Source organism: Drosophila guanche, unplaced genomic scaffold (assembly GCF_900245975.1).
Source record: "Drosophila guanche unplaced genomic scaffold, DGUA_6, whole genome shotgun sequence".
In the NCBI taxonomy this organism is placed as follows: Eukaryota; Metazoa; Arthropoda; class Insecta; order Diptera; family Drosophilidae; genus Drosophila; species Drosophila guanche.
Window position 1 is genome coordinate 341,062 of NW_022995751.1, and position 22,605 is coordinate 363,666.

The window sequence follows — 22,605 nt, forward strand, 5'->3', positions numbered from 1 at the left end:
TTGCACCACAATATGGTGGCGCCTCTCTGCGTGCTTCCCTTTTATACAGTCGATCCGCTGGGTGCGGCAAGTGTCAGAATTAATCGAAAACTTGTGTTTGGCAATCTGAAATGTGTGCTGCGATCTGGCCATGCCTCTGCCGCAGATCTTGAACATCAAAACTTGGTCTACTAATTTCCCGATTGTGATTTTTCGGCGAGGGTAGGCACAACAGAATATATGAAATATATGTGGGTGCTTATGTTTGTTGTTTCTAAGTAAAGGTTAATAAGTGATTGGATATGGTAGAAGAACAACCTTTTACGTCGGAATCTGCATAGAAACTCTCCCGGCGCTCTCTCGCCGATCGGTTAGCCGCTCTCGCTCTCAATTCGCTCTCCTTCGTTTTCTCTTTGCGTTTGCTCTCGCGCATGAAGAAACTATATAGGGAGGTCTCGTCGGCAAAAATAAGCAGAACGTGCGAGTGAAAAGTGCGAGTGAAAGGGCTCTCGCTGTAAGTGTGAGGGCAACGACATTAGAGTGTGCTGATTAATCATTTGAAGGCAATGTGAAAAAACATAATAATTGATTAATAATTTAATTTTTAATAGTTTGCTACATGATAGTAGTCTTTGTTTTAAGAAAATAAACATTTTGAACAAATTAAAAAAAAAAATGTTGCCGCAACCAACTTTCCACGTCGACAAGCAAACAAGCACTGAGCAAACAAGCACTGACAATAAGCAGAACCAACGAGTAACTCTGCCACCAACGAAGCCTCCTTATAGTTACTTGATGCTCTCGCGATTTGCAATTCGCAGTGACGCCAATTTGCCCTTGCTCGTTTTGGCAACTGGCAAAACCCAGCCCACTTATAGAATGCATTAAATGGTTTGCTTGTAAATGTTATTTAACTGAAATATTTCAAATATAATACGTTATGCAACAGGAGCAGAATTTTCTCCAAAGAATTTCATTGCTTCGCCAGCTACGAACGGATCCTGGCCGCGTTTAATCGAGCGACGTTCGTGTGGAAGCATTATTTTCCCTTATTTCCAGCGTCGTCGGTTATCGATCCTTCTTCGCCGGAGGATGGTCCTCCTTCGCCGGAGGATGGTCCTCCTTCGCCGGAGGATGGTCCTCCTTCGCCGGAGGATGGTCCTCCTTCGCCGGAGGATGGTCCTCCTTCGCCGGAGGATGGTCCTCCTTCGCCGGGGGTTGAGTTCACTTTTGCTCCAGCGCAAGCTCCATTGCTGGACACATAGGTGGTGAAGGCGGGCAAGTTGGAGGTGGGCACGCAGCCCTGCTGGGCCTCGTTGAAGTAGTAATCCTCCTGGCAGGTCTGGAGTGTGGCCTTGCCATTGTTGCAGTAGTAGTAGGTGCCGCAGGTGGTCGTGTTCACGGCATTCACCCATGTGGTGGTGGCGAACTGGCAACGATTGCAGCCCTCAGCCGGTGTGGCTGTCTTGCGCGGCAAGCAACCAGGTGTCGTCACATCAAAGTAGTAGCCATAGGCGCAGTCGTAAGACACCAGAGACTTTCCATTGCACACATAGTAACTGCCGCAGACGTTCTCATTGGCCACCATGTCACCGTTTTTGGTGCACTCTAGGGAGGCAGTGCCCAGCGCTGTGTTTGTGACTCTGCTGCACACGTTTCCGGTATTGTAACCACACATATTGTTTTGCACATCATAAGCCTGAAAGGAATCAATATTTAACAAGAGTTCTCAGGCTCCGGCTGTGCGGGTTCTCTTACAGTCGCGCAGTCGGCGCTCTGGAGTGTGCCGTCGGGTTGGCAAAAGTTCCACTTTTGGCAGTTTATGGTGTCACCGAAGTACTTGCCAGCGGGCACAACTTCACAGACGCTCTGCAGGCTGGGCTCGTCGCTGCTGTCGACGAGGGCGGGGTTGCAGTTGCCGTAGACACATTGCTGGCTGATCTTGTCGAAGGACTGAGTGCCCCTGCACGAGTCCCGTCCCTTGTTGACGCCATCCAGGCAGTAGTAGTACTGGTTGCAGGTTCCCGTCACGGGCACCCAGTTCTCGCCGGTCTTGCCCAGGCAGGGATTCTCCATGCCGTAGTAGCAGTTCGCCTGTCCCGCTGGCGTGCAGGAGCCCGTGGCTAGACTGAAGGCGTAGCCGCTGGTGCAGGAGGTCTTTACGGGTCCGGTGCTGGTGCACACGTAGTAGTAGTCGCAGGAGACGATGCTGCCCAGATTGGTGCCGGTCTTCACTGCCGTGCAGAAGGCCGTCACATTGTAGTTGCCCTCCAAGACATCGGCGCCCAAGGCAGTGCCCAGCACAAGGCAGAGGATGGCAGCCGAGAGGAATTTGGCTGTGGATCGTGAAATTGTGAAATTAGTTATCACTTTCGAGGGGGTTTCACTTGCCTGTTGTCATGATGTCGGATGTCAGAGAGATATCCGCTTGAGCTAATACTGGCAGCTAGTCGTTGACTGAATATGGTGTTATCCCAGCGACAGTCTTTTATACTTCGCCGATGGCCAAAAATATACACCATATATTTTATGGAGAGCCTCTGGCAGCGACAAGCCAATTGATAAGCGCTTCGATTCCCGAGAACTACGTTGATGCAGATGATTCAAGATACAGGCGCAACACAATTTAATTTTATAACAATTTAATTTTATTGAATTATCGAGCCATTGTGGCTGTCGTATCGAATGATACTCCGCGAGGAAGAAGACGACACCCGCGACACCTATCTATGCTCGTTCATATCAGGGTCATAACTTAATAATTAAAAAAAAGAAATAATAAGGCAAGAAGCCACAGAAACAGCACTAATCAGTAGAAACGGGGGCTGGGGTTGGGCGCACGTTTCCAGATTAGTTCTTGAGGTTTTTGCAGCGAATTAATCGACATTCGTGGGGCCCATCCATTGAACTGAAACTAGTCTCGAATGATCAAGGGGCACAAGGGGCTTTCCTTTAATTGCAAACATATTTCTTCAGCAAAATCCTTTATGCAGGTGTCTTTGTTGTTGCTGTGGTGGTGGTTGTTGTTGCTGTAGTTGTTGTTTTTGCTGCGGTTGTGGCCGGCTGTCCGGACAGTCCATCGGGATTGCAGCACTTGAACGCGGGTTCAGTCTCGTAGACACAGCTGCCGGCATCCTCGTTGAAGTAATAATTGTCGGGGCAGGTCTCCACAGCCTTTTGGGCACCATTGACACAATACAGATACTGATTGCAGCCGCTGCTGGAGTAGGCATTCACGAAGGACTTGGTGGAGCCGAGGCAGCGATCGCAGTCATTCCGCGCCTGCATGCGGGCCACGCACGTCTGCGAGACGGTGTCAAAGTACAAGCCGGAGCCACAGGTCATCAGGGTGTAGCTGCTGCCGGTGCAGAGATAGTACTGGTTGCACGCTGTGGCGTTCTTCATGGTGCCACTCGTGGTGCATGTCGTTGGGGCCACAGCGCCGGTCAACGAGGGATCGTTGGTCACCTGGGCGCAGGAGCTGGGACTTCTGTAGCCGCAGCTCTTGCCATTCACATTGAAGACCAAGCCGTTCTGGCAGGTGCCGCTGTGCAGCACATTGTCCTGGCAATAGTTCCAGCCACTGCAGTCCGAGGCGCTGCCAAAGTAGAAGCCATTCTCGATGAGGGAGCACAGATTGAGGGCCACCTCCACGCCGGGACTGGCGCCGCTGCTGCTGTCCACGACCGACTGCGAGCAGGCGTACTGGTAGGCATAGACACAGGCCATGGTGGTGGGATTGAAGTTCTCGCCGGTGGGGCAGCTGCCGTATATGGCGCCCGAGTCACCGCAGTACCAGTAGCCGCCGCAGGAGCTGCTGTCCGGCTGGAAGCTGCCCACCGTCTTGCCCAGACAGGGATGGCTCTTGCTGGCGCAGGTGCTCTGCGAGGAGGCCACACACGTCTGCGTGTCCTTGTTGAAGTACTGCCCATTGGAGCAGCTCATCAAGCTGGCTGTCGCGCCCTGGCAATGGTAGTAGCTCGAGCAATCCATCTGGCTGGACACGAACATGCCATCGGGCACCGTCAGGCAAAGGGCGCTCATATTCAGATTGGCCGCAGCCGGGGCCGTGCAGGCGCACAGCAGCAGCAGGAGGCCGGCAAGCATCGATCCTTGACCTCTACCTATCGGGGAGATGTTTATATCTATGATTAGTTGTTTATTCTCTGACATATTTGTGGCAGCAGCACCCACCCATCATAATTATTTGGAAATTTCTTCAGTGTGCGCTCTGGTAGCTCACAGTCGAACACTGTGCAGGAGCCTTTGCGCCGCCAGACTTTTATATGCAACCAGAAGTTAGTTTATCGTTGCTGGAGGAATTCCCTGGATTGATCGACGACATGTCGAGCACAAGACATGATGAATCGCACGCACCGCGCCACTTATGGTCAAAAGATATTTTGCATGATCGATCGACGACGTCCCACCAAATCGTGGCCATAAATAGACACCCAAAAAGAACAGCCAGAAGAAAGCCTGCAAACATTTCGATCAATAGCCAACAGCTGCAGTCTGCAGATATTGTTAAGCAGATGGAGGACAATCTATGGCTATGGCTTTGCCTCATTATTGATACGTTCTTCCAGATAATCAGTTTGTATTTTTAAGTGAACTGGTCATCGGCGTTTATTTATACCCTGATGCATGTACAGACACACACATGTCTTATCTGGCAAGAGACTTTGGAGTTTGGAAAACAAAATGAAAACAATATTTGCACTACCCAAAACATTATACATATATCAGCCTTGGTAGTTGTGTGGCTCCCTTTTCAGAATTACAATTAATCGTAGCATAATGGGAACTATTTTAATCATTTTTGCTCTTCCCCAAGATCAATACACAGTTGATCAGAGCCCAACATATACATTTCGGTAGCTGCAACAATTCAGTAACAAATTCGCATTATCCTTTGCAGTTTCTGCAGAAAAAGAAAGCACAGCTCGTCTTTCTTATTGCCGATCCTCCATATAATACGCAATTGGTTGGTCTTTTATTTGTTGATCGACCAACAGCCACGGAGTTCCCACATATATCAAACAAGTCCAATTAGGCTTTAGCAGCAATTTGATAAAACAAAACAAAAAACAGAAATATGAATACGCTCAGCGCCCTTTTTTAGGCACTGACGACAGTTCCGTGCCGACCGTATAGTAATGCTCATTAATTTATGGACCTGCGGAACACTCGATCGAGCGAACGCCATTTACGAGTATAAAATAAAACCAGTGCCGTGCGCCTGCCAGTTGTACGTTGTCGCCTATAGGAGCGTTAATAAAGCATTTTGAGTCCACAAACAAGCAACATGAGTACGTAGAAATAAACGTGGAATATTACTAGAAAATTCTGATTGCCCGTCTATAAATGTTTGCTAATTTAGTTTTGATTTTTGTGCTGTGATTTCCATTTATTTCGTCTAGATGCCAGGATATTTGTGTTTCTCGCACTCGCATTGGTGCCACTGTGCAGCGCCACCTTTGACCCGAGTGTCATTTGCTCTCTGGTTGTTAATGGCACGAAAATAAACGATCCTCGTGTGTGCAATGGCTGGATTGAGTGCACCGCTGGGCAGCCAGTGGCCGGCACCTGTGGCGCTGGCCTCTTCTACGACAGGGAGAGCGAGAAGTGTGTGGACTCGGACAGCATCCAGTGCTTGTCGAGTGATCCGTGTGCTTCGGTGCTGAATGGCTTCGCCGCCGATCCGTACTCCTGCAGCAGCTACTACTACTGTCTGGACGGGAAGGGCACGAAGGGCTACTGCCCCACGGGCATGAACTTCAGTGCCGGAACGGAGACCTGCATAAGAATGTATCCGTGCAAGCTGAACATGGATCCGGACAGCTACTGCAACATCCTGCCCGATGGCGTGTTCATCAAGGACTCCAGCAACTGCAACGGCTGGCAAATGTGCTGGGACGGCGAGGTGATCAGTGGCACCTGTCCGGGCACCTTCTACTTCAGTGCCAGCTCCGCGAGCTGCGACTATCCGCAGAATGTGGCCTGCGACATCAGCGTGCCCCCATTGATTGCCGAGAAGGGTGTCTGCGCCCAGGCTGGCGACTTTGTGTCCGATAAAGTGTCCTGCAACGGCTACTACTACTGCCACGAGCTGGCGGATGGGCAGATGGCGCTGGAGCATGCCGTGTGCTCTGACGGACGGTTCTTCCTCGCCGCCGATGGTGGCGCCTGCGTGCCTCGCACCAATGTGGCCTGCCCGTACGATCGCTGCGTGGGTCTGGGCAACACGACCATTCAGCTGGCCAGCGAGTCGGATGACGGCTGCCGGGGATTCGCCATATGCCAGGACGGAGTCAGCATTGGCACGGGCACTTGTCCGGCGGAAGAGTACTTTGACGAGCTGACTCAGCGCTGCACAACGGCGGTAATATCTTATCCCGCCTGCCAGACCCAAGTTGTGGCCCATACAGCCAATAATGATGACACGACCGGAACCAGCACGAGCGACAGTCCCAGGCAAGCCACTAGCACTGAAGCCGCGTGAGCAGCGTACGCAATCGGTTTTAATTAGACACTTGTTAGATACTCCCCACCACGACAAGTAAATACGAGTCTGCTGTTATCAATCTTAAGTCGATTAAGTCGTTCGGTTAGAGGTCCCCCGGTGGGTTAGATTTCTGTGAATCGATTGGCCAACATAATAGCTACAAGATCCAAACATGATGTCATACATTTTTCGGCAATGCAGACACTTAAGGGATGAAAGAATCTGCCAGCATGCCATTCCTCGGGGGATCCCAGCAGCAGTTATCAAATGACTTATTTATTTCTAGGAAAGAATGCTATCGCATGCTGTTTTTGTTGATTATTATCGAAATGTCAATGACTTGTTTATGGCATAAGTATAAATCAACTAAGTTGGAAAATATTTAAACATTTTTAACCCTCTGCTGTAGCTGTAACTATTCTTTTTTTTTTTTTGCCCATTTGTGTGGCAAAGAAATTGTATCAAAAAGTGAGCAGCAGCAGCAGCAGCAGCAGCAGCCTCACATGCTGAATCTGTTATCGGAGCTATCAAATGGCGGCGCCGAATTCTTCGAACCCGAAGACTGGCGACGGGGGTACTCTTTTAATTAAAACTGATAATGCCTGGGGCCTGTGCTTGGGCACTTGAACTGTAACGAAGAGCGATTGCCAAAAAAAAATAAATAAAAACCAAAAAGCAAAGGTATGCGGCGTAATTTGATGGGGAAGGCCGTGTGCCTGCTCGAACCTACTCGAACCTGCTCGCACTTGTACTCAGCAAATGAAGACAATTCCTGTGCCCCTGGCCACGTACACAACTCCGTCGTGGGATGAGTATTGAAATTGGTATTGGAATGCATTGTTGGAGTTTAATATTAATAAAGAGTATGCAGCAAAAGGGGAACAAAAGGGCGTGTTTAGAAAATGTTTAATCGTGCATGGAAATATTTCGCATGACCAGCTCTAGTTGTTGTGACCTCCACCCTGTTTCGGATCGGTTAACTATGATTAAGGGGCCTAGGCAATCCTTGGGGAGCAGGCAATGTAGTGGTGATTGGTGGGCGTACAGCCCTGGCTGCGCTCATCGAAGTAATATTTATCCGGACAACGACCGGTGCCGGCTGTGACGCCGCCCGAGCAGCGGGCATACTTCTGGCAATCGTCGGCCACATTCACGTAGGACATGTTGTTGCCCACGCAGCGATCGAGAACGCAGCGAACGTTGAGCCGGTCGCGGCAGGAGAGCTTCTCGATGTCAAAGTACTGGCCGAGGGCGCAGCTCAGGTGCTGGGGCTGTGTGTCGTGTTTGCCCTTGACGGGCTTGCCGCAGATGTAGTAGTGGCTGCAGGACTGATCATCCGCATAGTAGCCACCGGTGCTGTTCAGGCAGAAGGTGTTCTCCGGCTCGGGCAGGGCTGCTGTGGCGTAGCAGGCCACCTGCTCGATGTCCACGCAGTAGCCCCTGTTGACGTCGTAGGCCTTCTGGGGTGCACACTCGCGGGTGTGGAGGATCTCGTTGACGCACTCGTAGTACCGCTCGCAGTGCTCGGTGTGGGCCAGACGCGTGTTGTTGGGCAGAGCGCGGCAGGCCGGGCTGGTGTGTGTCATCTGGCTCTCCGGGCACGTGTACTGGTTGTGGTAGACGCAGGAGCGGGATCGGGGATTGAAGATCAGCTCGCTGGGGCAGTCGGCATGGATCTGGGTGCGGCCCTGGCAGAGGATGTAGCCGCGGCAGTTGCTGCTGCTGGTGTCTTGCAGGAAGGTGCCGTCCGTCTCGTTGGCGCACAGATTGATGGGCGCGGTGGCCTCCACTCCGGTGTAGGGACACTGGACACTCGAGGCCAGATTGCAGCGGCCCTGCTGCTTGTTGTAGTAGAGTCCGGTGGCGCAGGCGCCGTGCTCCAGGCTGGTGCCGTTGGCCGGGCAGCTCACCCAATTGTCGCAGGTGCTTGGCCGCAGGAAGCTCGTCTCCCACGGCAGCAGGGCGCACATCTCCTGCACCGAGAGATACTCAAAGTCGTCGATTGTGCTGCCACCCAGGGCACCCACCGCCAGGCAGAGCAGCGCGAGCAATGGCAGGATCCCCCTAGCTGGAACACCAGTGTGGAATGTTGAATGAGTCGGAGTGGGTAGGTCGGAACATACCTTGCTTCATGGTGTTTATCCTTGGGGAGGAGAGGATTTCGTTTGGTATCCTTGAAGTTCGATTGCGTTGCGATCGATTGTGAGCAGCAACCAGAAGACGAATGATGCGCTGTCAGGGGGCTGCCACCTCCTTAAATATGCAAAGACCATTCTGCGCTGTTTTCTTCGGCGAAAAACAATTTCCAAAATGCACCAAAACGATGCGGCCAATCGCTTGTCGCTATCTCAATCAGTAGCACAGATAACGCTCCCCACTCTGATGTACGATAGCGAGAAGCATGTAAATTACACGGCATAACCTTGTCATTGCTCTCGGAGTGGAGAACCAATACTCATATGAATATGTACAAGCACGTAGAAGCATTGATATTGCCATTGTCGAACCACCAAGGGAAATCGAATTACTCACAGATACAATTATGATTGTTTTCCCCTGCTCTTTTGCTTCTAGAAATATACAGAAATTCCTTGAAATATTCCCAATTCCATGAATCAATTCCCCCCCCGTACAGAGATCTTTGAGCATTTGTATGCCTACTTTTTGAGACTCTATGAAATGTCCTGCAACAAATTAAAAGGCAGTTTTGTTTGGTACTTCCACTTTAATATCTTTTTCACCCAATCATTAAATCGAAATGAAGTAAATGTACCATCTCAGTGACGAATAGAGCATTCATTTATTACGGAATTAAAGTAATTGAAATTGCTGGAAAATCATTCATTCAGCTCCGCAAATTGTATAAGCAGGCTTATCTTTTGTACAAATATTATGTACTTCATCGTAGAAGGGGTTTGAGGAGGGACAGTAGGCTGTAGCGCCGCTTGAGCAGATTTCATATTGCTTGCAATTTTGGCCACTGACAGCCATGAATGGGGAATTGACATTGCCGCAACGGTTATAGGTGCAGTCGACTGAAGCGGGAGAAACGCATTTCTGTGTGTCAGGATCGAAGTGGGTTCCAGTCAGACAGGCGTTCCAAACTCCATTTCCTGCTGCTGTTGTACAGTAGAAGTATCCATAGCATGTTTGCTTATCTGGCATAAAGAAGGTTGTGGCGGGAGCTATGGCTGTACCGCCCGTGCAGACAGCTGCAACCGACTGTCCCACAGTGTAGGTGGTGCCTGGATTGCTGCCACTGTTGCCGGATTCGCCGGTGCAGGGATTGGTCCCCTGGCACATGCCATTGCCCGGATTGTAGAACTTGCCGGTGCCACATTGTCCCGGAGTGCCGTAGCCGTTGTTGCACTGCAAGTAGGAGCCGCAGTTGTTCGGATCACCTACGAAAATGTCATTCTTCATGAAGCGACAGATGGTGTCCTGAGGGCAAGTTGGTCCCCAGACGCAGGTGTTGTTGTTGGCAGCATAGACGCCGCCGGCGCCGCAGTTTCCGTAGCCAATGGAGCCGTTGCCGAAGCAGTAGCCATACTGGTTGCAATCACTGGGCACAGCCACGTACATGGGAGACTTGGCGGCCGTGCAGGTGGCCACCGCGCTGGTGGTGCAAATCGTCGAGTTGGCAAAGCCGCAGGTCGAGGTCGGGGCATTGAAGACGCGGCCGTTGGGGCACTTGTTCCACGAGACCAGCTTCTGGCCCTGGCAGTAGCCCCAGCCGTGGCAGTCGGCTGGGTCGCCCACGTAGCCGGAGCCCGACCACTGGGCGCACAAATCCTCCATCGAATAGCCGGACACATGTCCGACCAGCAGCAGACAGGCCGCAAGGGCGCAGACCTTCATATTGAAACCTGCAAGGGGAAAGAACAACAAGATGTTCGACGGTTTAGTTATCGGTTTAGCTTACAGACACTGCGCAGTCCTCGCCATCAGCCCTACCTCCCATATGGATCGGACTTGGAATTAGTTACGGCAGAATCTCGGCTCGGTATTCGATATTCCGCTGGGGAGAACGATGCTGGTACTAGCCTGGCCAAAAGCAGGCTGCAGGCTTTTATAGGCCACCGCCTGGCAGTGCGATAATTAAAAAATTGTCAAACACTTCCAGCAGCTTCATATAAGATAAGCCATCCAGCAACCAGTAACCAGCCATGCCGAATATCAAACTTGTAATTAAAATTCAATTCGCAGTAAGCGAGCGATCAAAGTCAAACTGGAAGGCGTAATGGGAGACAGAGTCTGTGTGTCGAGCGATAAGACTTAGAGTAAAGGTAAACCTTTCAGACACACACCTTTCATCCTTGTACTCTTCAGACGTACTGCCGGGACGTTGGACGTTGGACGTTGGACGTTAAGTGTTATACTAGCGAACTCGGCCAGCGAGGCACGCCTTTTAAGCACTAATCGGGGCACCTGGACAGCCGGCAGCTATTTTGACATGACACCCAACCCAACTGACGGAGACAGCACTGCGGATAATCAGCGACTGATTGCGTGCCGTTTGCCGTTTCTTTTGTCTATAATTGATATTTAATTCAATGGCATGGCACTTATTGATCACTTCACGCGGTATCTCGGACTCTACCTTCTTTTTTTCGCTGCTGCCTATCTAAACTTTTATTTTCCAGCGATCCTTGGCATATCTCTGTGCCTATGTCTTACTCGCTTGTTCTTGGCCAAAATAATGGCAATATTTTTAGATATTCGCTCACGGAATGGCACCCAAACTTAAGGCAGCTTTGTCGTGTATTCATTAGCAACTGTTGCCCTACTGATAAGCTCTTGAATTCTTTGAAGAAGTCTTCTCATAAATAGATTTATGCACATTCCAATAGTTTGATCATTGTGAAATAAAATAATAATATATATTGGATTGATGACTAATAAAAATAGTGTTAACAGTACTCCCGATTGCGGTTCGTTGTATTCAATTGAACAGTCTCAATCTTTGTTTACTGTCGTTGAATGATTGATCGTCTGTGGAGTGACGCATATGGCATCTTATCTGTCCTGAGGAATGCTTCTACAATTCTTCGTTCGCCTAAAAGCAAGCTTTAAATAACAATTAAATGGTAGACACAAAAGTATGCTTGTGTAAAAAGATTGGAAGTCAAAACTAGACCCTAGGCTTTACTCCAAGTGCCCATTGGCCTTTGTTCTTTTAGGATATTTAATCACCTACTGCAGCACTCATGCATAAGTTTCCTTTGTTGATATTCCGCAGCTCCATGTGGCAGAGACACCAAGCTCCTTTGAAGTCCTTTAGCTGAGATATGGAAATGATCTACTACCAATTTTTAATGTGCAATTATAGGAAAGCAAAAAGCATTATTCAATCCCAACTATTACATTTTCCATACCCCATTTTTGATAATGTTTGAGAGTGTATTTTAATTATAGCTGCCAGCGTAGCTTATCTTTCTTTGCATACCCTGACAGAGGGCACAACTGCTGTCACGAAACTAGGGAGAGAAATATATAGGCACAGCCAAGAAAATACTGCCATGGGCTGAGCTTTATGGCAGAGTATTTGCACTTCCACCTTCACACAATCGAAAGCGAAACAGCTGCCCAAAGTGGTAGCTGATCCTTTGATATGCGAGCCCATAAAGCTAATCGAAGTGCCAAAAGTGCCAGCAGCAATAGCCATCAGTTCGGCAACAGTCGCACTGCGAAGCACAACGTTCTACGACGACTCAGAGTGAAGATTGTTAACAATGCGAACAGGTGGGTACCGTCTTAAAGTTAGATTTTCCAGAGTAATACAACGATTTCCCCTTGCAGCTTTCGGAGCACACCTTGAACCGGCTGTGGCTGTGGGCCTGGCCATGCTGATGGTCCTGGCCTGCCACTCGCCCGTTGCAGAGTCCATTGAGCAGGACATTTGCAGGCTGTTTTCCAACAACACGGTTATCCGGGACCCGGACTCCTGCAGTCAGTACATCAAGTGCATTAATGCTGTCAGCGTTTATGGCACCTGCGGCGGCTCCACGCCGTTCTTCGACAAGGAGAAGGGCGCGTGCGTCAAGACACTGACTGACGACTCGACCTGCGACGTGTCGTGCGTGAATGCCACCAGCCAGTTCGTGGCAGATCCAAAGTCCTGCTACGGTTACTACTACTGCTTGGACCAGGAGACGCCCATGTACGGCTCCTGCCCACAGGAGACGCACTTCAATGAGACCACCCAGACCTGCACGCGGCTGTACGAGTCGGAGTGCACCGCCAGCGACTTTGAGTACTGCAGCATCGTGAAGAACAGCGTGAAGTTCGACAATCTGAAGTCGTGCGCCGCCTACCACGTCTGCGAGAAGGGCGTCCTGAAGACAAAGACCTGCTCCTCGTCGTACTATCAGGCCAGCACCGGCACGTGTGTGGCCAAGCCCCTGGTGGACTGCGTGGCCCATCCGCTGCCCAGCAATGTGTGTGGCAAGGCCAGCAAGCCCTATGCCAACAAGTTCGTCTCGGACGGCGCCACCTGCCGTGGATACTTCTTCTGTGCCGCCCAGGCGGATGGCACCCCGGACGCAAATCCCATGTGGAACCACTGCCCCCCGGACACCTTCTTCGATGCCAGCAGCGAGACCTGCCGCAGCCCCAATCTCGTCAAGTGCGCCGAGGATCGCTGTGACGGTCGCACGCTGCCGTTTGTCATTAGCAGCACCAAGGGATGTCGCAACTATCTACGCTGCAGCGAGGGCATTACTCTGGACGAGATGTCGTGTGGCAATCTCTTCTTCGACGAGGCAAGGGGCGGCTGTGTGCCCAACGTTGTCTCCTACAACATTTGCTAGGCCAAAGGTGAGTTTATTTATGCAAGAACATATTCACCACGCGAGCAGAAAGAGATGGTTCCCGAACGAGATAAATGTGTGGTGAAGATGTCGCCTTGCAAGTAAATTTACATTTTGTTAGTCTTTTGTTGCTAAACCATAAAGTTATTATGCAATATGCTTATATAATAAAGCTCATCAATTGATTTTGTTGCGTTTTCCTGTAAGGCAAGTGTATTTTGCCGGATGCCAAGTAGACTTTTGCACAGTAAAAACTCATTAACTGGCGCAATCGATTAGCCATGGGAAGGACTTATGACTCTGGTCACTGTTTCACTTTCGCTTATGAAAGATTATGGCCAACAATCAGGGCTTGTTGTGGATCAGAACTGTTTGTTCTGATTACACGGAGCAATAAAGACGAAAAACCCATAAACAATGGGTTATCAATCGGTTGGACTATTTACGGCGACCCACAATCGGCTTGTGGCTGCCGTGCCGTGATTTATAAATACCAATTAGTTAGCAGCCAATAAGAGCGATCAGCGATCGTAGAGCTACGAGGCAATTTTTAATTAGTGACAGGGAATCGTTTTGCTGTTTGGTTGGTTGGTTGGTTGGTTGGTTGGTTAGCGCCTGCAGTGGCACGACGCACAGAGAGCAGGGCCATTGGACCATCCACAGTAAGTGGAGGAAATATATCAATGGCTTTGCGCACTTTTGCAAGCATCGATAAGATTCGCGCACCTGCTATTAATGGGCCAATAAAGTGTGTATAGTATATGGGTATCAGTAGCCAGAGGCATGTTCCCTGCTTCCATATAAACTTTTCCCCAATTCAGTAATCTCCATTTAGTTGGCAGCAACAGCTACAACAGGACACAACACACATCCAAATTGTTTTCTTCGGAGTTTCCCCAATAATTCAGCAAAAATGCCTTGTAAGTTTTTTATCTCCAGAGTATAAATAGAAAACGAAACAGGGGGAGATTATGCACCTGTGTGGCCTTGAATATTCTGCCGCATTCTAATCGAAACTTGCTCTTCCTTTGCAGCGCGAAATGCTTGTGGAGTGCTGCTTGGGGCATGCCTCTTGGTATTCAGCCTGCTGGACCTCTCCACGGCCGATGGCGACTACTCGGAGCTGTGCCGCCTGTTCAAGAATGGCACCAACATCCGCAAGCCTGGCACCTGCAACGAGTACATACATTGCAGCGACGGCGAGGGCATACTGAAGTTCTGTGAGGGCAGCACTCCCCACTATGACAGAAGCAGCCAGAAGTGCGTCAAGGAGGTGTCCAACAGCCACCTGTACTGCGGCAACAGGTGCGAGGGCAGGAATGGCACCTGGGTGTCCGATCCGACAGAGTGCCAGCGATATTTCTACTGCAACGAGGGCGTGCCGCTGGAGGGCACCTGCCCCATGGGCCAGCACTTTGACGAGACGAGCCAGGCGTGCCTGCACAGAGTGGACTCGCACTGCGTGGACGTGGCCAACATATGCGAAATCCTCCCGGACAAGACCAAGTTCCGCTACGAGGACGACTGCGACTACTACTACGAGTGCAAGAGCCTAAAGCAGACGCTGAACAAGTGCAGCACCACCAAGTCCAAGCTCTACTTCAATGTGGAGACCGGCTCCTGCATGGCCCGCAATCTGGTGGCCTGCACTGCCCACTCCAAGAGCGGCGTGTGTTCCGCCACCAGTAGCCTCGTCTACAAGTCGGATGGAGCTACGTGCCGTGGATACTTTGGCTGCAAGCCCTTCGGCACTGTGGCCGACCTGGATCCGATTTGGGGTCAGTGCGCCGAGGGCCTCTTCTTCGACGAGAAGCGCCAGATTTGTGCCAAGGCCACCGATGTGGTGTGCACCCACAACCGATGCGAGGGCAGGGGCACCATGCTGGTCGCCAGCAGCAGAAACTACTGTCACAACTACATCGAGTGCGTCGATGGTGTTGAGGTGGCTGAGCATACCTGCCACTTTGATCACTTCTTTGACGAGGTGATTCAGGCGTGCAGCAGCAAGATCATCTACGACAACTGCTGTGACGAGCAGGAGTAGGAAGAGCAGAGGGTGTTTATAGCATTCAAGAATTACAGAATTACAGAATGAATCAAAAACATGTTTTTTCTCTCTGACATCAATAATTGTCATTTCTGATGGGAAATTCAAATTTAAATTTAGATTACTATCGATAGTCATATCGATAGCTGGCAATTTAGTCAAGTATCGTAACTGTTCACAAATATATATTGCATTTCAGTATCGATATTTTTATATCGATACCCATCTAAACAATTTGATATAAACAATTTTCAATAATGTCAAAAACGGAGATTTTTTAACGTAAAATAAAAAGCATAGCGTGTCTTAAGCTAGTGAGTTTCGAACCAAGTTGACAAAACGAATTAAGTCGCTTAAAATCGCAACAGGTCGTACCAAGGAGCACCGAACCGGTCACCAACCGCCAAGCCTTTCCATTCCATTCGCATCTTTCGGCGGATCCATAACGTGTACCAAAACTATAGTTAATTGAAGTTGAGACAATATAGTGAAATGCATCGGATCCTGCCCCGCCTCTAGTCGCCCGTTTCGGCTCAGTTGTGCGCGGGCCAGTGGCCCTTCTCCTTCTGCTCCCGCTCCTGACTGCCAAACTGCTTCCACCCTCGTAAGTGCCGCCATCTATGTATCCATTTTTGTATCGGCCGCAATTCGTTTCGTTTATGCTACGACACAGGACGAAGAAGATTGATTCTAAATCGCCGACTCCTGAAGGATTCGGAGGAGACCTGCGATGAAGCCAACCCAGGCCAGCGGCGGTAGCAGCAGCACCAGCGCCAAATTGCCCGAACCCATCGACTACGTGACTCTGATCAGCGACGACTCCGATGGTGAGCCGCCACAGAAGCGGATACCTACAGCACCAGCATCTACTTCATCGAAGCATAAAATCCACGACGACGACTCCAACGATGCCGCCGCCGCCAACAGTTCCAATGCCCACGATGAACGGCGCACGAGTCGGCGCAACAAGCCCAAAGTGGACTACACCACAAACAAGCCCAGCACTAGCGGCGAGGCGACAGGCAGCGAAAGGGCCAGTGTGGGACCCACGAGAAGCACCAGCAACCCGCCAGTGGAGAAGCGCGTCCAGGGTCATGCACAGTCGGAGCCACGCACCCGGAAATCGGACACGGCTGCTGCTTCTCTGACATCTGCGGGCGGGGGTTCATCGAGCACGGGCACGCGCAGTGCCCCATCCACCAACGGGGAATCATCGCGCAACCGGGATATGGGCACGCCCACAGTGCTGTCAGGAGAGGAGGGGGCTGTGTTTCAGTCCCGCCTGCCCTATGGCAAGATGACGCCCAACGAGGAGGCCTGCTTTCCGGACATCAGCCGCTCGGGCATACTGGGCCACCGCGTGTTCCTCAACATCCGCAACAGCCTGCTCCACATGTGGGTGGACAATCCCAAGGTGCAGCTGAGCTTCGAGAGCGCTCTAAAGGCACTGCAGCCGCCCTTTGACAGCGAACCGAACCTGGTGCGGCGCGTCCACTCGTTCCTGGTGCGACATGGATTCATCAACTTTGGCATCTTCAAGCGCCTGGTGCCAATTCCCACCAAGAAGCTGGGCAAGGTGATTGTCATTGGTGCGGGTATCTCTGGACTGGCCGTGGCCCAGCAGCTGCAGCAGTTCGGCATGGACGTCATTGTGCTGGAGGCTCGAGATCGTATTGGCGGACGCATTGCCACCTTCCGGAAGAACAGCTACATAGCGGACCTGGGAGCTATGGTGGTGACGGGCGTTTACGGCAACCCGATGACCATATTGAGCAAGCAAATCGGCATGGATCTGGTGCCCATACATCAGACATGTCCGCTTTACGGGCCGGACGGCAAGCCAGTGCCAAAGGAGAAGGACGATGTCATTGAGCTGGAGTTCAACCGACTGCTGGAGTCGGCCAGCTACCTGTCCCATCGCCTGGACTTCAACTATGCCGGCAACTGTCCCGTGTCGTTGGGCGATGCCCTGGAGTGGGTCATCAGCATGCAAGAGATGCAGGCCATGAACAAGCGGGCGCAGCACATGCAGGATATCGTTGCTGCCCAGAAGAAGATCATTGAACACCGGAAGCGGCTCAAAGCAGTCAAGCTGAAAATCGAAGCACTTAGGACGGAGCATGCGGCCATGGTGAAGAAGCGCTGCCCAAAGGGCGTCGAGAGCGACACGAATTACGCGAGACAAGAGTACAACATTCGGCGCACCCAGCTCCAGCTGGACGATACGCTTAAGGAGTTCCGCCAGCTACACGAAGAGGATATACAGATGGCGGCCAAGCTGAACGAGCTGGAGCAAAATAAACCCAGGTAACTGTTTGGTTACCCGCTTGATTTTTGCACAGCTAATGCCTTCGAGTATTTTCCAGCGATGTGTACCTCAACACCCGCGATCGCCTCATACTGGACTGGCACTTTGCCAACCTGGAGTTTGCGAATGCCACACGACTGAACAACCTGTCACTGAAGCACTGGGACCAGGACGATGACTTTGAGTTCATTGGCCACCACACGACCGTTCGGAATGGCTACTCCTGTGTGCCCATGGCTCTATCCGAAAACCTGGACATACGCGTCAACAGTGCCGTCAAGGAGATCAAGTACGGCCCCAATGGCATTGAGATTGTGACCGAGAACATGAAGACAAGCAACTCTGTGATGACATACAAGGCAGACCTTGCTGTCTGCACACTGACCCTTGGGGTGCTGAAAGTTGCCGTCGCCGAGGAGGAATCACAGCAGAAGAACACGGTCAAGTTTGATCCCCCGCTGCCGGACTGGAAGCGACAGGCGATACGACGCCTGGGATTCGGGAATCTGAACAAGGTTGTTCTCTGTTTCGATCGCATTTTCTGGGATCCCAATGCCAATCTCTTCGGCCACGTGGGCAGCACCACGGCTAGTCGCGGTAAGTGACAAATCACAAGTAAAACAATCGATAGTATTTGCTCATTGCTCATCGATTTAGGGGAAATGTTTCTGTTCTGGAGCATCAGTTCGTCACCAGTGCTGCTGGCTCTGGTCTCTGGAATGGCCGCCAATATTGTGGAGAGTGTCACGGACGACGTCATTATTGGGCGATGCATGTCAGTGCTGAAGAATATTTTCGGCAACACCGCCGTGCCCCAGCCAAAGGAGACGGTGGTCACGCGCTGGCGCAGCGATCAATGGGCTCGCGGATCCTACAGCTACGTCTCCGTGGGGTCCTCCGGGAGTGATTACGATCTGTTGGCAGCGCCCGTCATACCGCCGCCCGCCAGTGGGCACCGCGCAAGCAATGACTCTGAGGGACTTCCACGTCTGTTCTTTGCCGGCGAGCACACGATACGCAACTATCCTGCCACAGTACACGGAGCCTACTTGAGCGGGCTGCGCGAGGCCGGCCGCATTGCCGACTACTATCTGGGCTATCCGGAGGGAACGCCAGCCAACATTGGCTACTCCGTCGCAGAAGCGGCCAATGCCGTGTGTGTTGGCAAAGTTGTTACGCTGAACAACTTCTCGCCAAATCTCTCCGATTCTTCAACGTCCAAAAAGTCCGAGGAGAACTCAAACTCAAATACTGCCGATCCCGAGCCCTTGGAAGTGCAGTAGCTCTCGAGATTCTGCACTGCGAGTATTGTGTAGGGTAGTGTAGTGTATTAGCGAAATATAACCATCAAGTAAGCCATTTAGTTAAGAACGTGTTGTAATATTGTAATATTGTATCTGTAATTGTATAGTGAGTGTATTATTGAATCGGCTTTTTGCTATATGTTAGGAGAAGTTTCAGGATAAGCTAGACCTATGGATAATGCTAGAAACCATTTAACAAATTACTTTATTTAACAATTAAGCAAACAACAGAAGCAATATCATTGAACATAGTAAATTATATTTCACTCACAGCAGCCCGAGCAGCATTGTTCGGATTGCTATCTATCTTTATTATGCATGTCCCTCCTAAGGCTGAACTTTACTCAGCATTATCATCATCATCTTATCTGTCATAGGAACTTTAGTCATATTCAGATTTGAAGGCCAGCCAATATTTGGGACTGCTGTAACAACTCTTCTAGATTCGTTGTTTTTGATTTGCTTTACTTTCCCATCGATGTGGCAATCAGTGACTGTATCCCCATCATAATCGGAGCGCGTATTCCTATGATCATTTCGTATCCCCTTCGTAGGTAATATGCATGTACATATTGTATGTAATAACAAACCACATTTAAGGCACGTAGCTACCACACTCTCTAAGGTTTTAACTTATCTAAAATTAATTTTAAAATAAATAAATAAAATTTAAAGTAAACAATTAGGAAGTAAACATATTGGGAATGTACACTTTTGTTGTTATGTATACATTTTTTTTATATAAATAAATATTTAATACCAATGTAAAGATCATCACTCTCAGCCGCACAGCATACCCAGCTAGTAGGGAGTATCAGAAAGCGAAACTATATTTTGGGTCTCTCGGGCAGTTGGGCAACACGCATTGCTTTCGTAATTGTGCCATTGGTTCAACGACCCCTCTGTTATTGTACCGAACCGTAACTATGTGCTTTCAATGCCAATGAAAGCTAAACCTTTACCCGAGCGAAAGCTCTCCCCCACTCCTCTCAAGCTGAAACCTTGAGTCGCAGAAATGCACAGAAACGATCGTACATTTAGCGAGCTTTTGGGAGAGCCAAATGCACGTTCGATTCGTGTGTCAAGTTCATTGCCCGATTGTTTAGAAATCTACCTAACTACCTGGTCCTCACAATCAATAGTAATTCTCCAAAAGCTCCCCGCAGAAATTGCTATGACGAGCGTTCAAGTTTTTGCGTTAGTATTTTGAATGGAATGCTTTTCTAACTCGTCGGGCCTGTGTGTGTGTGTGTGTATGTGAGTGCACATGCATACTGGCAGTTTGTTTTGGCCTTGAGACAGGGCAACGACATCGGCCGAATCTAATACTAGAAGCAACTGAGGCGGAAACTTGGTATGTGATGCCCCTTCAGGTAGGGACTCAAATGGGTTACTATCATGGCCTATATGTACATATGTACATACATACATACAAATGTACATACTATGTACATACATACATACTATGTACATACATACATACAAATGTACATACTATGTACATACATTCATATGTACAACTATGTACATACTAACTCTAGCTTGTGGGGTTTTCCCCGCTCACAGAAACTAACACAGAGATTTCAGATCATTCAAAATTCGTTGTTTACTCAAAATTATTAATTACTCGGCGGGCTCGCTATGTCATTTCCGCCGCTAAAGCATCACTATCCCCCCGTCCCACCATAACAGCGATACGGCCGACACGATGCAGCAGAGCTAACTATCGCCGTGAGCTTTTTTTCCCACAGAGCCAACTACATATAAAACCCGGAACGGGAGCTGCAGCAGGTCAGTCGCAAAGATACATTCATTTGGTGACGAAGAAGCTTCAGAGTCTAAACAGCAACAAAAACAAAAAACATGAACGAGAGTAATAGTAATAGTGAGCTTTCAAGCGCTGTGAGCAAAGCCCTTTTGGCCCTTTATAACCGCCACAATGTGCCGCTGGTCACGCAGCCCATATCGGGAGTCGGAGAGAATGCTTGTGGCGAGATCCTGCTCGTAAGTTGGCCATCAGAGTCCAAGGCGAAGAGGCTGGTGGTCAAAATGGCGCCCAAGAACGAGGCTAGACGACAGCACATGCACGTCGCCGACTGTTATGCCCGAGAGGTGTTCATGTACCAGAGCGTGTTCCGCAGCTACCGCGAATTGGCGAACGACCAAAGTACCTTTAGTGTGGCTCCTGAGTTGCTGGCATCCGGACTGCAGGCGCCCGACGAGTTCCTGATCTTCGAGGATCTGTCCCAGAGCGGCTTTCAGACAAACCCACGCAGCTCCATGCCCACCTATGACATTGTGGTGGCCACGCTGAAGGCGGTGGCAGAGCTGCATGCGTGCTCCTTTATCCTACAGCATCGGAATCCGACAAAGTTCAGGGAGTTGGTGGATCATGTGCGGCAGGACAATCTATTCACTGAGAACATTGAGACGGTGACGATTGAGTTCGGCAAGTCAATGCTGAGCCGCGCTCGCCTTCTGCTGGAAGAGGACAAAGTAGGGGACGACCACACAACCGCTTTGATACAGGTGCTGGAAAGCTGTGAGAGAAACCTGAAGGCCCTATCACTCTACTGTGTGGACGGCACTACGCAGTCACCTCACGCGGTCATCTGTCAAGGCGACTTCTGGAACAACAACATATTGTACAGGCGCGAGGTAGGTCCACGACGTCTCATGTTAGTTGGCAGAGTCTATATAGAATCACCTCTTCCTTACAGCCTCGGTCTAATCTTGTGGTGGAAGCCAAGCTCATTGATTTCCAACTGTCTCGCTATGCCTCGCCGGTACTTGACCTTGTCCACTATCTGTTCACCAGCACAGAAAAGCAGCTTAGGGATAAGCACCTACCCGAGTTTCTGGACATTTACCACCATACGCTGAGTGGGAAAATTGGTTCCTGCGGCCTGAATGCGGACGATATCTATCAGCGCAGCGTCTTTGACCGTCAATTTCAGCTCTTTGGTGTATTTGGCATGATAATGGCCGCACTCTCCTTGCCCTTCTTTATATCCAATGCCAACGAAGTGATTGACATTGATGAAGCCACCGAGGCCATTCAGGATTTGTCTGGTTCGGCCACCGATGAACCCAAGTGCCGCGAGCTTGTCAAAGAGTTTGATATGCTCAACGAGCGCACATTGCCCATTTTCAAGCGGCGCATGACCGATGTCGTTCGGGACTTGATTAAGTACAAAATGACCCAGCCGCTAGATCAATTCGATTCTTAATGATGATTTCTGTTAACAGTATTAGGTATTATTGTGTGTGTATATATATATATATATATATATATATGTGTATGCATGTCCTTAAATAAACAAATATTTTATCATGTATATTAACTTGCACATAGAGTTCTTAGATCGAATTATGAATGATCTGTGACTATACTCCATATGAAATTCCGTCAGATGGAGGCTTACGGCTTAACGCTTAACAGTTACAAGTTACCAGACCCACAATACCACAAACACACACACACACACACACACACATACACACATACATACATATATAAATGATATTACTCTGGGTTTTAATTGGGCTTAAAAAGTCTTACAAAATTAAAAAAACTTATAATAGAAAAAATGCACTAACAAAAAAGGGATTGACATCTACGTTTACTGCACAAATGGCTTTGCTTTGCT

The 22,605-nt window shown here is 49.8% G+C and overlaps 9 protein-coding genes across 10 annotated transcripts; 5 read left to right on the forward strand and 4 right to left on the reverse strand.

Annotated features, from left to right (window-relative positions):
* Positions 1–868: 868 nt before the first annotated feature.
* On the reverse strand, positions 869–2,429 carry LOC117587489 (peritrophin-48). Its single transcript, XM_034278260.1, has 3 exons — positions 2,371–2,429; positions 1,738–2,315; positions 869–1,678 (listed from the first exon to the last, which is right to left on the reverse strand). Exons 1-3 carry the CDS (start codon positions 2,378–2,380, stop codon positions 1,019–1,021), a joined length of 1,248 nt encoding a protein of 415 aa, XP_034134151.1. The 5' UTR covers positions 2,381–2,429; the 3' UTR covers positions 869–1,018.
* Positions 2,430–2,899: 470 nt separating this feature from the next.
* On the reverse strand, positions 2,900–4,234 carry LOC117587491 (peritrophin-48). Its single transcript, XM_034278263.1, has 2 exons — positions 4,174–4,234; positions 2,900–4,103 (listed from the first exon to the last, which is right to left on the reverse strand). The coding sequence occupies exons 1-2, from the start codon at positions 4,178–4,180 to the stop codon at positions 2,965–2,967; spliced, it is 1,146 nt and encodes a 381-aa protein (XP_034134154.1). The 5' UTR covers positions 4,181–4,234; the 3' UTR covers positions 2,900–2,964.
* Positions 4,235–5,210: 976 nt separating this feature from the next.
* LOC117587222 (peritrophin-48) lies at positions 5,211–6,566 on the forward strand. Its single transcript, XM_034277782.1, has 2 exons — positions 5,211–5,291; positions 5,403–6,566. The coding sequence occupies exons 1-2, from the start codon at positions 5,288–5,290 to the stop codon at positions 6,482–6,484; spliced, it is 1,086 nt and encodes a 361-aa protein (XP_034133673.1). The 5' UTR covers positions 5,211–5,287; the 3' UTR covers positions 6,485–6,566.
* Positions 6,567–7,377: 811 nt separating this feature from the next.
* LOC117587223 (peritrophin-48) lies at positions 7,378–8,720 on the reverse strand. The gene is made up of 2 exons (XM_034277783.1): positions 8,611–8,720; positions 7,378–8,555 (listed from the first exon to the last, which is right to left on the reverse strand). Exons 1-2 carry the CDS (start codon positions 8,618–8,620, stop codon positions 7,483–7,485), a joined length of 1,083 nt encoding a protein of 360 aa, XP_034133674.1. The 5' UTR covers positions 8,621–8,720; the 3' UTR covers positions 7,378–7,482.
* A 531-nt stretch (positions 8,721–9,251) lies between these two features.
* Positions 9,252–10,870, reverse strand: LOC117587224 (peritrophin-44). Of its 2 annotated transcripts, none has more exons than XM_034277786.1 (2): positions 10,795–10,870; positions 9,252–10,353 (listed from the first exon to the last, which is right to left on the reverse strand). In XM_034277786.1, the coding sequence occupies exons 1-2, from the start codon at positions 10,799–10,801 to the stop codon at positions 9,329–9,331; spliced, it is 1,032 nt and encodes a 343-aa protein (XP_034133677.1). In that variant the 5' UTR covers positions 10,802–10,870; the 3' UTR covers positions 9,252–9,328. The 2 variants fall into 2 exon arrangements, with proteins under 2 accessions (XP_034133677.1, XP_034133676.1); XM_034277785.1 differs by lacking the exon at positions 10,795–10,870 and adding an exon at positions 10,442–10,550.
* Positions 10,871–12,148: 1,278 nt separating this feature from the next.
* LOC117587225 (peritrophin-44) lies at positions 12,149–13,482 on the forward strand. The gene is made up of 2 exons (XM_034277787.1): positions 12,149–12,229; positions 12,287–13,482. Exons 1-2 carry the CDS (start codon positions 12,220–12,222, stop codon positions 13,294–13,296), a joined length of 1,020 nt encoding a protein of 339 aa, XP_034133678.1. The 5' UTR covers positions 12,149–12,219; the 3' UTR covers positions 13,297–13,482.
* A 636-nt stretch (positions 13,483–14,118) lies between these two features.
* LOC117587226 (peritrophin-44) lies at positions 14,119–15,399 on the forward strand. The gene is made up of 2 exons (XM_034277788.1): positions 14,119–14,216; positions 14,331–15,399. Exons 1-2 carry the CDS (start codon positions 14,210–14,212, stop codon positions 15,338–15,340), a joined length of 1,017 nt encoding a protein of 338 aa, XP_034133679.1. The 5' UTR covers positions 14,119–14,209; the 3' UTR covers positions 15,341–15,399.
* A 172-nt stretch (positions 15,400–15,571) lies between these two features.
* Positions 15,572–19,658, forward strand: LOC117587218 (possible lysine-specific histone demethylase 1). Its single transcript, XM_034277779.1, has 5 exons — positions 15,572–15,947; positions 16,017–17,650; positions 17,710–18,248; positions 18,309–18,925; positions 18,986–19,658. Exons 2-5 carry the CDS (start codon positions 16,074–16,076, stop codon positions 19,004–19,006), a joined length of 2,754 nt encoding a protein of 917 aa, XP_034133670.1. The 5' UTR covers positions 15,572–15,947; positions 16,017–16,073; the 3' UTR covers positions 19,007–19,658.
* A 1,073-nt stretch (positions 19,659–20,731) lies between these two features.
* Positions 20,732–22,485, forward strand: LOC117587219. Its single transcript, XM_034277780.1, has 2 exons — positions 20,732–21,613; positions 21,676–22,485. Exons 1-2 carry the CDS (start codon positions 20,819–20,821, stop codon positions 22,183–22,185), a joined length of 1,305 nt encoding a protein of 434 aa, XP_034133671.1. The 5' UTR covers positions 20,732–20,818; the 3' UTR covers positions 22,186–22,485.
* The last annotated feature ends 120 nt before the right edge of the window (positions 22,486–22,605 follow it).